Source organism: Microchirus variegatus, assembly GCF_963457635.1.
Source record: "Microchirus variegatus genome assembly, chromosome: 1".
In the NCBI taxonomy this organism is placed as follows: Eukaryota; Metazoa; Chordata; class Actinopteri; order Pleuronectiformes; family Soleidae; genus Microchirus; species Microchirus variegatus.
The window spans coordinates 36,109,674-36,122,368 of NC_139802.1; the positions used below are offsets into that span (position 1 = coordinate 36,109,674).

The 12,695-nt window shown below is 43.6% G+C and overlaps 1 protein-coding gene across 5 annotated transcripts in view; it reads right to left on the bottom strand.

The window, feature by feature from the left end:
- rapgef1b (Rap guanine nucleotide exchange factor (GEF) 1b) overlaps positions 1 to 12,695 on the bottom strand; it is a gene marked incomplete at its 5' end in the record, with an annotated part of 41,693 nt that overhangs the window by 5,630 nt on the left and 23,368 nt on the right. For 2 of the 5 annotated variants that reach the window (XM_083910599.1, XM_083910598.1), the window contains 13 exons: positions 599 to 687; positions 984 to 1,059; positions 1,792 to 1,897; positions 2,559 to 2,644; positions 4,034 to 4,126; positions 4,640 to 4,786; positions 6,528 to 6,689; positions 8,468 to 8,670; positions 9,839 to 10,360; positions 11,017 to 11,203; positions 11,315 to 11,429; positions 11,980 to 12,030; positions 12,518 to 12,673. In XM_083910599.1, coding sequence (XP_083766725.1) covers positions 599 to 687; positions 984 to 1,059; positions 1,792 to 1,897; positions 2,559 to 2,644; positions 4,034 to 4,126; positions 4,640 to 4,786; positions 6,528 to 6,689; positions 8,468 to 8,670; positions 9,839 to 10,360; positions 11,017 to 11,203; positions 11,315 to 11,429; positions 11,980 to 12,030; positions 12,518 to 12,673 — 1,993 coding nt within the window. The remainder of the gene's footprint in view (positions 1 to 598; positions 688 to 983; positions 1,060 to 1,791; positions 1,898 to 2,558; positions 2,645 to 4,033; positions 4,127 to 4,639; positions 4,787 to 6,527; positions 6,690 to 8,467; positions 8,671 to 9,838; positions 10,361 to 11,016; positions 11,204 to 11,314; positions 11,430 to 11,979; positions 12,031 to 12,517; positions 12,674 to 12,695) is intronic. The other 3 variants (XM_083910600.1, XM_083910601.1, XM_083910602.1) reach the window with 3 other exon arrangements.

Consider the following 12,695-nt stretch of genomic DNA (forward strand, 5'->3'; position numbering starts at 1 on the left):
CTGAATGACACAGAACAGTGCTCAAGCTGCAGCTGTTTTGGTCTGTGGCCAATAAGAAAACGCCTTATAGTGACAAACTAAAAGGAGGCATATCGCCACCTAGTGTAGCAGCCTCAAACTTCATTTAATACTTAATATCTATTCCCCCACTAGGAAAGTAGTGTAGAGGTGTAGAACTGTGCATGGACATCATACAGTGAAAAGTTAAAGTTAGTTTACCATCACATGTGAGAGAAAATATAGAAAGGAATTATTGATTATTTTCAAAATTGCTGCTAAATCTTACTTTATCTTGTAAGTATTCAATAACATGAGTAACAACTAATAAACATATTGAAGAGACATTTGTTTTCTTGATGTACTGTTAACAAAAGCACACATAAACAAAAAGCCACAATAGTTTCATTGATAATTTAGCCTTAGAAGTATTCATTAGTAGAGTACAATTTTTGGAAAGAGTAGAAAAAGAAAATAAGTCAAAAGGTAAACAGGTCTTTCCTAGTTAAATAAGAGTTTTTCAAATTATTATGCAAGAGAGACTTCCAATAAAATAACGATTAAGCTCAGAGTGACATACATGTCGAGAGATTTGAAAAGGATATCTGTAGTGTAGCTTCTTAATTAGGTCCTCCGGGGATATAAAAGTCCTATATGTAGTCAGAAAGGCTTCACAGTACAAAACGAGATCTGTCAAGCAAAAACACAAGCACAAAAAAAGCAGGATTTACAACCCAGACCGACACATTTCAAACATAAGTGAACCACAGAGACACTCGAGGCTGTTTAAGATGCTCCTCAGATGAGGAGATTAGAGAAGTAGCAAAACATCAGTCATCATAAAGAATCACAGTTTACAAAATAAACATAAATCTTTATGTGTGTAAGTAAAAATGACTGCAGATGTGTCAAGCTAGAAAAGAAACAGGCTTGTAACACACTCTACCCTGCATGACAAATACGTGGGCTAAGTACAAGTACTATACCTTTGCGGTCCGTTTCTGTAGCATGGACTAATAAAATATCTCCTGATCCAGCACGAACATCAGGGCCATCGTCATTCTGTGAACATTACAGACAAGATGTGCAGAAAAGGAACGGCAGACAGGAAGATTAGAGAAAAGAGTAGGAGAGTGAAAAGTAGGAGAGGAAAACAGTGGTTAGAGTAGACGTGGAGTGATGCAGTCTAGCACCTTTCCTGTTTCTGCCTGGTTGCTTTTTTCCCCCTCCTTCCCACTCCCTCCCTCCCTAATAAAAGGCCCCCACCTCCCCCTGCCTGCACCAGCTCCTCTGATGACGGAGAAGAAAAAAAAAGTCAGACTTGTGGAAGATAAAAGCAGCACCGCTTCAATATATCTTCTGTATTTAAATGACAGCACAGGCCACACATCTCGTCTTCTTGCATTGCTGCTTTTCTCCTTTTTATTAATTATTGCTGTCACATTGTCCCTAACCTTGCAGAGTGGTGAGCAGTACATTTCACACATCTGTCTATCAGACTGCACCACGCAGGACAAAGGAGGAGGGGGCATATGACGAGGAGGTGGTGTGGCGTTTTTTTTTTCTTCAGCTATGCAGTTTCAGAGAGTTAACTCCAGAGGGCAGCAATGGCTCTCAGTGGTTCTTCTAAGGATCTGATTTCACATAGGAGTGACTCATAGTGACCTTTAGCCTGTCCTGCACTGGATAAACAAAATACAGATTTGTTTTGTATGCTGGTGCAGCACACTTCTGTCAAAGCAGATTTCCATAAACAATTCCAGTGCGCAGCATCAGCAGAGGCAGCTCTCTTACTTCTTGTTTTAGTGTTATCCTGCTCATAATCTCCTTGTGGTCTATGAGGGAGAGTTCATCCACATCTTCCTCATCACTTCCAGCTGATTCTGATGACTTCTGCCTCCTGAAACACACACAGTGCCACATGTTATTCCCACACAAGGCACCAGTACTAATAGCAATACTACAGATTGGAGTTAAAACGAACAGGTAATTGATAGATTTATCAGCAACGTTTTTTAGTCTCATTCCAGTTAATTTCACTTTTAAACTAACTTTGTCTCATCATGCTGGTGATTGCAGCGACACGTTCGACTGTATTTAAATTGAATATGAAGTTTTACTTTGCACAGCCTTGTTAAAGAAGCTGGAGCACACAGTGAACACACTCTGTGTTTTGGGTGGAGACACCTCAAGAAGGAGAAAGGAATGGACCTTGTGATTAGGCGGTAGTAGAGGAGAGTGCAACTGATCTCATATTTAATGAGACTATAAAAGCGTTTCCACTGCATCAGGCTCATCCATGCCAATTGATTTATAGCATAAAACTGCGGAATAACTAATCAAAACGCAAGAGCACTGAGGTTTTCTTATTTTATAAAAAAAATTGTGATGTGTATTTTGCAGTAGCAGAATGAAGTTGCTGTTTACTCGGTGTCTTGCAGTATGCTGATTTATTGTTTACCATTGCAGAAAAGTTGCAATATAAAGGTTGGTATATGCTGTGTGACAAACTGTTTACTGTCCATATCATTTACTGGAGGTAAACATTATATGAGCCTTACCTTTCCTTGTCCAAAGCCTCTTTGCTATTACTGGATGGAATCTGAGGGGCGGGGTCTTGAAGTACATCATCAGCTGCAATTGTTTCCTAATTCATGGATGGAAAATACAATAATTATTATCTGTGCTGGTAGAAACATTAGTTTTTAATGGTTCCTTGCAGTGACAGGAGCCTGATAATGGATGAGCTCTTATGCCGAGGTCAGACTACACGTTCTTTTGGTCACCAAGTCACATAAGGGGACCAAAGAGCTAAAAATGTGTGCTGTATCTGACCCAAACAATCATCAAGACCGATGTGATGATGTGAAGACGACAAGAGACTGAGCCCGAGGGTCGAGACAAGACAGCACCCTGAAAGTGAGTAAATAAAAAACGGCGTCCGAAGCGGTGTGTGAATGAAAACAGCTGTAAGAAAAGGACAGGTTGAACTATCGGTCCCTCAAAGAGAACTTGAGGCAACTCAATCAGTTTTCTTTCACTTCTCTATTTTGTGATGGAGCACATAGTGGGAGGCAGAACGGAAATCTCAGACTTTTCCATTGGGAGTAGGTGAGGTCGTTATGACACACTATACAGTATAAAATTCAATTTTTTGGGACATCCTCGAGGTATAATTGAGCTTGACTTGTGTAGTCTGACCTCAGCTTTACAAATCACAAGGATCTCATGCATAACTGTAGGTGAAGGGGAGGATGGTTGCTTTGTACGAACGTCTCAGAATGAAGTCGTTCTTGTTAGTGTTGTGGTACATTAGGTGTGAAGGGCTAATGGGTAAAATGCAGCTTTTCCCCTGTATGAGCCAGGAAAAAAAGCAAACCCAAAATGTAAAATTCCAAAGGGTAGAACTCACTTGCACTCAAACTCCAAATGTTAACTTCTAATCACACATCCATTTGTTTGTTAAACTCTCACTCTTGCTTACACTTCCCACACCACAATCTAAACAGAACTAAAAAACACACCCTGAATGCACACACCGACTCAAATGGACACAAATACAAAACACACACACATATCCTGTCACACATGCACAGGTACATATATGCCGTTATATGGCCTGCTACAGGAAAAGTGGAACCAGTGAACCATTTAGAAACCCCCGTTGGACCGACGACATGTCAGGTGTTAGATCAGAACAAGGTTAAATGCAGCGTGTTACAGTTGAAGCACAGCCAGAGAGACAGCCATCACCAGCCAAGCAGTAGGAACAACAGACAGATGGACATCCTTTCCACAGACACCAACCACAGCAGGCAAACCTGTGAAGCTCAACTCGTGCTCTTTCATGGTTTGGGTACATTCACGTTCCATTTTAGCACCATCAGTTCAAGAGATGAATCAATAAAGGTTGCTCAGCGCAGCGGATAACTGGCGAGAGTGACTCGTGCCAGTCCAACAAGTCTTGATTCAAACCCTGAAGTGATAGGACCTACAAATGGAACTGACCTTTCACCCGTGGCGGTCAGCTACTTACTCTGAGGGAGAGAGGCAGCTCCCCATTGGCCTGGCTTGATGAGTACAAGTTGACGTACTCCCCCTCCCCACCCTCGTCATTCGCGCTCTCACTCTACAGAAAAAGAGGAGGGACACAAACCGAGGGGTAAGGCAGCGGAGAGGCGCACAGAGTGTTTTCCAAGGACAGGACAGACGTCAAGTGTGAATATGTGACTAAGGAGGAGAGATAGCAGCTAGCCGGACTCTAGTGTTGAACAGTGAGCGATGTGTTTGCCAGCTCAGAGTCATCATGACCACCAGGTGGCACTAGAGTGCATTATTTATAAAGATACTGTTAACGACTGGCAAAAAAAGAACATGCAGTGCAACATGCCCGAGTGGGATTCTTTTAAGACCAATAGCAGACAGCAGACAGTTCGTGGTTGATAATAACAACAAGATGCCACAAAGAGAATGAGTCATTGTATTATCGTCTGTGCAACAATACCGAATACCACGCTGCTGTAATCTAACACCAGTCTGCCAAAGGAAGGAGTCCACTATCACATTTTATTATCCATCTTGGAGAGCTGCTGCATGTAAGCATCCTGCTTGTGCTTCCAACATCTATCCCCTGTAAGCTCACCGCTGAGGTGTGGAGAGAGTCAGTGAGAGAAGACTCAGAAGGAAGACAGACAGCCACAGAACCCATTGAGCCAGCCAGGGAACCGTCGGGCCCGCCCCCGCTGCCATCCAGAATGGTGGCATTGGTCAAGGCAACATGGTCCAAGCTCTGTGATTGGTGGAAAGCAGGGAGGAAAAGAAATAATAATAAAAATGAAATAGAGACAGGACAGAGGGATCAGAGAGGTGAAGACAGAGTAGACAGAAAAAGAATCCGAAACAACCGGAGACAGAGGGTAGGAAAAAAAGTGTTCACCTCATTCTCCAACACCTCTATTAAGCCTGGACTATAGGAGTGATGTGCCTGAACATGAAATGCACTGCACACTCACAAACACCCAAGAATGCAAGACTGAAACCAGTGGCAAAAAAGGCCCATCTACTGTGGGATATTATGGAGTATGAGAAGACATGTTGATCATGGAAACTCTTAGATAAGCTCCGAGTATATAAGAGTATGTATAAGATGAGAGACAGTGTAGGTGTGCATGTGCATGTGTGAGTGTGTGTGACCAGCTAAGGAGATGACTGCCAGGAAGGTAGAGGTAACCTGTTGTAACATGTGGTGCATACCAGTTTCAGCATTCCTGGAAGAAGCACTACTAACACAGTGTACACACACACACACACACACGGTGTACACACATACACACACACACGTTTACAAAAAAATTGCAATTTAGGCCAAATTATTCTTTGTCTAATTTTTGGGGAATTAAGTAATAGTGCCTACAGTTACTTATAAATATATCATTTCACTTTCCATTTGCAAAGTAGCTTTCCGGGCAATGGCTTGGTTCCCTCATGACATCCTCCAAAAACATCATGCCCCAAGGAGTTACGGAATGCAAACATTCCACAGAAACAGACAAACAGGAGGTGTGGAAGAGTGCGTGTGTGTGTTAGGGGGAATAGGAGGTTGCTGTGTGATGGTAAAGGAGAGACTGGACAGATATGATATAAAAGCATGTGTGGATGGTGGGTGATGTGGGAGGATGAAGATGATTTGGAGAAGAGAAGAGAGGAAGGAAGAAGAGCAGAAACAGGGGCAATGTGTTCTCCATCAGGTCCATCTGGAGCTGCATTCCACTGGAGATATCCTGAGGGAGATCCACACCATGTCTTAACATGCTTCGCACAACATGGGATCATCATGGGTCAAACCCCCCCCAACACACAAAACCTCAAACATACAACCAAGTCCAGTGTGGGGTCAGGATCAGACCATAATAAATAGAATATAAGAATGATCAACAACCAGATCATTCATTGACAAGAACCTGCTCATGATTGGAGGCATTCCTGTTATACCAACAAAGGGCTACTGTGTTATTTATGAGCCGCGACCTGAGGTCCGACAGTCTCTTGTGATATTTGGAGGAACTACTCAAGACACACACAACTCACCGACTTTAACTGTGAGGCAAACGGGAAAAGAGGGAAGGGTCAAATCATTACCTGTCATGTGGAGGAATGCCATAGTGCAATTACACAAACACAACTTTGACTAGCCAGAGGCTACACTGATAGAAGCACAAAAAAGCACACACTCATAATCACACAAAGCACGCATTAATCACACCATATGTACAGACAAAGCCAGTGCCTAACAACACATTCACACCGAGTTGTGCATATGGATGGGTGGATGAACAAAATCGAGGATCACACAGCAACCAAACCACTGACCCTCGAGGGTCTGCCTCATCGGAGACGTTAAAGGGCACCACATGAACAGACTGCATCACATATGGGGAGCACACAGGTCAAGCTGCCACTGGACCACACAGCACCCACACCACACTGAAGAATGGGAGTGATGGGGTTATGGGGGTGGTGGGGCAACTCACCGTGGGTGTGGTCAAGGATGCTTGGCCAATCAGGTAGGAGTTAGATACGGACATGCTGAGGCCCAGCCCAGAGCCTGCCTCCTCCATGGCCGCTACAGACGGCTGGAGGTGGCAGGAGAGAGAAGAGGACGAGGAGGAAGAGGGGGATGAAGAGTGGGAGGCCTGAGAAGGAAGGAAGAAAGAAACGAAAGAAGGAAGGAAAGAAATAAAGAAAGAAGTGGCAGTAAAGGACAGGAAAAAAGAAAATCAGGGTGTTAAGGGAGAAAAGAAAGAAAGAAGGGGACAGTTGATTATACTAAGCAAGAGTGAATTAGAGCAGATTTAATCAAAGTGCAGCAGTAGAGTGGTGAAAACTGAGGGGGATTCTGGTAGTTTAAGCATCAGCAGCAGAGAGGTGAGTGACTAGCACTGTTGAGGTGAATATGAGTCTACTGTTATGTTTAAGTTAGAGCTATTCCTAGAAAGCCCTAATTACTACAGGGTTGTGTGACTTGTAGTGGTCAAACATGTCTGTGTCTACTGTGACAGTCCAATAAACATTCTTTGATGCTTTACAGAGACCAGGTCATCCACAACGACATATTCTAAACACAGACCCAATATGGTCCAATGCAATGGTGTCTTTTCTTATCCATACAGCAGCTGAAATTATTAATATAATTTCTTTGCAAAGCTGCCAGTGCCATGTAACGTCGCCAAATCATGTAAGCCTGGAACATGGATACAGACAGGGAGGCAAACAGGCTTATTCCAGTCGAACACAAGCTCATCGAGTCCAAAACACGGAGGCCAGATAAGACATTGAGGCAGGAGCACCGATGAGTACAGCTTGACACAAAAGAATGGTAAAAAAAATTGAGGGCTTTAAATACCCAGTGGTAATAGAAGAAGGATGAGAAAGACTCTGAGGTGGCCTGTGTAGACTTCCATCCTGCCACAGACTATTTTCTTTTCTAAGCTGTAATACTGTACATCTACAGCGGCTACAACCTGGACAAGAGCGTCATCCGTTTACTGCCCACAAAAGGTAAGTCTTCATTACAACGAAAGCTTAGGCCAACCACGGATCAATCTGGGACTGTCAAACTGCCAAATCTGGTGAGAACCATGCCTCATACAGTATATGATTCAGGCCAAACATGAACCTATCTACTTAACATGCAATAATCTATACCTTGAACAGCTCTGCAGCAGTAATAAAAGGGAAATGCAACTTGAAATAGATTGATAAAAATTTTTTTTAAAGCATTTAAATATCTTAATATTATTTTATTTTCTGTTTTAACCTATTGAGCTCTCGCTTTATCAGTACTGAATCACTGTCAGGACGGATAGAGGCAGTTGTCTCAATTATCCCAGATGCCAACCCAGTTTAAGCCAAGTGGGCTGGATCTGATGCAGCTCTGATAAAGGCTAGTCCTATCTCCGACTAACGACCAAACGCCTCCGTGTAAGCACAGATGTCTGCTTTGCGTACAAAAATTTAAAGAAAGGGGAGTGAGAATAGGTGAGCGATAACAAGATAGGGAGAGGCTTGGTAGTAAATTGATGAGGATTACCACAGGAATGCAGCCTTTGAATCTGCATTTTTTTCCCCCTCCATTTTCTTTCCAGCCTACATTTAGGCATGAAGACATTTGGACGAGGACTCGGGTCGACCACAGAAGGTTGCTTATAATGACACTTATACTATGTGTAACCCCAGAATTTGATCGCGTAATCGATAAACACTCTGCAGTCTCCAAGTGTTGATTTAAATTCAAGCAAGATGAGCTGACCAATTTCGAAGCGATTTAAATTACAGCTTTGCTCCCACAGTCCAAATTAGAGAACCCAGCTATTTAGTTCTGTCCCCTCACAAGAGACAGTTTCTACATTTTACTACAACTGTTTTTATGAAAGACTGCTGTAACTAGCAAAACACAAAATACATTTCTTACCAGTTGTCTTTGCTTTGGGGGCAACGCTGGGGGCTGAATGGGCTCATGGACCGAGTCTGTGCTGCTGAAGGAGTCGTTGAAGCCATAAACCTCCTGGAAACGCTTGTTACGCTGCTCGTAGATGCTCTCGCTCTGTGGCATCTGGTAGAACATGGAGGGCTGCGGCTCAGAGTAGTCTTCCACAAACTGCATGTACTGGAGGACTGGAGGCGGGAGACAGGATAGATTGTGGAATATTTTGTGTATATACAAGTATAACACTGTATATAAGTAACACTGATACCAGTAAAAACATTTGATGTGGTGTCACTGTGTACGTAACATGAGAACCAAAACCTAATGATTGCGTTTGTCGGACTACAACAAGACTTTTAACATACATGTCAATATGTTGTACTAAATCGAATTCCTCAAAATCGAATTACACAACCAGGTAATGGGTTGGGAGTAGAATTACTAATGCATGTATGTAAGACCTAAAGTGGTCTAGGTGTTCAGTACATGCTCCACAGTCCCTGCACTTGGTCTTTGACCCAGAAATAAAAGAAGAAGACAACAGCGGGAGGCCGTTCATTTTTTGTTGGACCGACTAGGAGACTTTAGAGTTTATGCTCCACCAGCTCAAAGGATATCATATTTATTTTACAGTTCATAGAAGGTGGGAAGATCCTAAATGGCCAACAACTAGCTGCCAATTAAACCAGAAACTACCTAATACTTACAAGAAGAAATGGGGCATATCGCCACCTACTGTAGTGGAGGCTTCGTTCAATAGATTCCTGGAGCAAGGGCAGTACTCTCACTGACGAACTGACGTCAAGATAGTGAGAAGCTTTTAGTCACGTCATGGTGTTTCAGCTCGCAGGAAGGGCCGAGTATATGGAATTACATAATACAGTAGCATGAGAGGAAGTTATATAGCAGGTGTGACAGGAAATGACCAAATGTTGCCCCTTTGCCCCTGGAGCCAGAACCATTGTAGCACATCCTGGTGTACACTTCCTGCTTCTATTCACAATGGAATATTTCCTTGATATAAGTTAAGTTTCAATGAATTGATAATGAAGTGCAGCCAAGGTTGTCCCACGATGGATCAACCTCAACCTCTTTATTATACTGTGTCCCTTTTATTTGCTTGTGTTCCCCTATATTCAAGCATTTAATTTAAATTGAGTGTAGAGCTATGAAAAATATTTAATTTTATATATTCTTACTTGACAGTGCTCTGAAATGTTGGGCATGTCCACTGGAGGAGCCATTTTCTAACTTATATATGTGAAGAGGAGAATCTCTGCTTTACACACACTTCAAAAGATACATTTTTCTTGCTTTCATATTCCCCACCATCCTCTTTTTTTCCACTTCACTTACTGTGTCTGCTTTTCTTTTCTGGGAGTGGTGGTGGGCTGCCAGGGACATCTGAATGCTCGGCGCTCATGTACTGGGCAACAAACACACCCCCATTTGTCTGGGGCATGGGTGAGATGGGTGTGAAAAGGGGGAATGGGGGTGTAGGGTGCAGCTCCTCTTCTGACAAATTGTCATACTGGGAAGGGAATCGCTCATACAGCACTCTGGACCCTCCGTCAGTGAACGACGGTGTCTGAGTGCTGCGTCGCTTCTTCTGGGGCAGAGCAGGGGGTGCGCTGATGCGGGACAGTAAGGGATTGGTTTGATATGGCTGAGGGGTCCAGTACTCTGGTGTTTGCTGTGGTGGAGGAGCGCTGAAGCGGGGATGCGTGGGATGCTGTCCGGGTACTGGGGAAGAAGATTCACTGTGAGACTCAGGCAGGGGGCTAAGGCACCCACCCACCGGTATTGGGGGCAGGTTTTCCCCAACTGACAAGTCCTGGTGAAGGAAGTCATAGTCTGGGTCATAATTCTCTGTGTTGTCTGAAAAGATGGAGACAAAAAAAATGAATTTCTGTCATCATACACTCAATAAAAACATAGTTGATTAAACCTATTACTTAAAGCTCCAGTGCGCAACTTTTGGTGATCTTGTTGCTGTTGATGTCATTATTCTGTGTATCCTGATATATATATATTAGAGCTGGGCACGAAGTTAACGCATGACGTGTTTCCATGACGACTGACCATAAAAAGACTCACGTGACGTCATGTTTACGTGCCGCGACACCGGAGTCCAGGCACCGTTGACTAGTTAGGTCCTTTTGCGTTGTTAGCGTGCCTACAGTCGAACTGGAGCGCATCGTTTATTAAACGAAAGGAGCAGCGTTAGCGTCTTTTTCCGGTCAGTCGTCATGGAAACGCGTTGTGCATTAACGTTGACGCCGTTAACCTCCGATATCGCATTAATGCGCCCAGCAATTATAGTGAAACATCTTCAAAAATAACTCCAGCCTGTCCAGTAGCCTACAGCTAACTACTAAAGATAGGGAAACGAACTTTAGCAAAATTTGTCAAGGGGTGAGTCCTGATGGCTGATTACACTTAGGACGTCACAAAATAAAAATAATTTTTTTTTCTACCCAACCTTCTATTGGCTATTGTCCCCATCTGTCTGAGAATGTGTCTTGTTTACTTACCAAGCGTCTCACAGCTGGTGTTTCGTGAACACTGACCACTGTCCTGCTCCATGGAGGAGAGCTGTTCATCAGACTTGCTGAGTTTCCCCATGCTGCTGCATGGCGACAGTCGTGGAGAGTCGCCCCCGTATGACTGGCTCCCCCCAGAGAAACGCCTCTGAAGGAGCTCCTGCTCAAAGTCTTGCTGCTGCACAGACAGAGGGGTTATTATTGGTGTGTTTATTTGCAGTATGCCTTTATTGATATGGCCTTAGAATGGAAATTCAAAAAATTATACAAGATGAAGCTGCATCCTCACCTGTCTGTGAACACTGCAAGGCAGACTAGAGCCGCGGCTCATAGGTGCAACCACTGCCACTCGCGTGGGCGAAGGGGCTGACTGGCGTTTCTTAGGAGGAAGAGCTGGAGGTGGACTAATGAGAGATAAACAGAAACAGTGGATTTAAATGACAGAAATGGCAGATGTTATTGCTCTTGAGGCAAAGTCAATACAAACAATGACATTAAACACACTTTTTCAGTATGCACACACAAACCCATGTATGAATACATGAACACACACACATCATCATCATCCCTCTTGGAGAATAGTGAGATGAAAGTGAGGGTGTTTCATGTTATCCTCACTCAGCTATGACATGAAGCTCCTGCCCTGTTTGTCAAACCTAAATTCTCTCAGTGAGTTAATACCAAGTCAAAATGCAGCAAAGGGGCGGGACAAAAACGCCATGATATGGAGGCCAGTGGAAAGACACAGCATAGGTCAGTCACACACGCTCATGCACTGGACGGTCTTCTGATTGGATGATGAGTTCTTCAAGGGATACCAAGGATGACACAAATGTTGGGAGGATGCAACCATGCAAGCCAAAAGAACACTTTCATCCAATCCAGAAGCTTTATGGGAGGAGGTCAAGGGTGGGATGTAATCATGTAGACGAATAATCCTACAGGCCAACATACTTCTCCTTCTGAGAGGGTCTCCTTTGGCCAGCGTCAGCACTCAACTGTGCTCTGTTCCCAGAATCCAAAGGGAAACCAAATATGAAGGAAATTGAGAGAGACACCAGAAAGAGTAACAAAGGAAGAGGCAGAACAACAAACAAACCAAAGTGTGCCTAAAGTGTGAAAGTATTGTAAGACATGAGGGAATCTACTGAAGGATTGGTAATTGTGTGCCAAGAGAAAAGACTATCAGGCTACAAAAGAAGTTTTGATTTTCCCCCCCCAAAAAAAAGGGAAACTCATCCATACATATATCCTAAAATATGTCTTTATTCCTCATTTGGTGTGTGAAAAACTTTCAGATAATGATTTTAAAATAACTTCAGTGCAAACTGAAACAGCTGTGGTGTATAAATGCAGAACAGAATCTTCTGCTTTTGTGACTACAGAGTAAAAGTTAACACAACGCCCGTGGCCACATAACCGCCACATAGCATCTCTGCGTCTTAAACAAAACAGAAACATTGGCTGCCGTTTTGGAGCGTGTTCCCTTTACCTGAGCTCTGCCATCTTTGCTTCAGGAAGAGGGGGTTTGGGAGGGGCTACATCCTCATCTGGTACCTCAGGGGCATTCTCTGCAGGAGCAGCTGCTGGTGTAGTCTTATTTGAGATCTCCTGCTCTCCGTCTATCGAGGGGACCTCCGAGGACACGCTGTGACACAAGTAAAATTGAG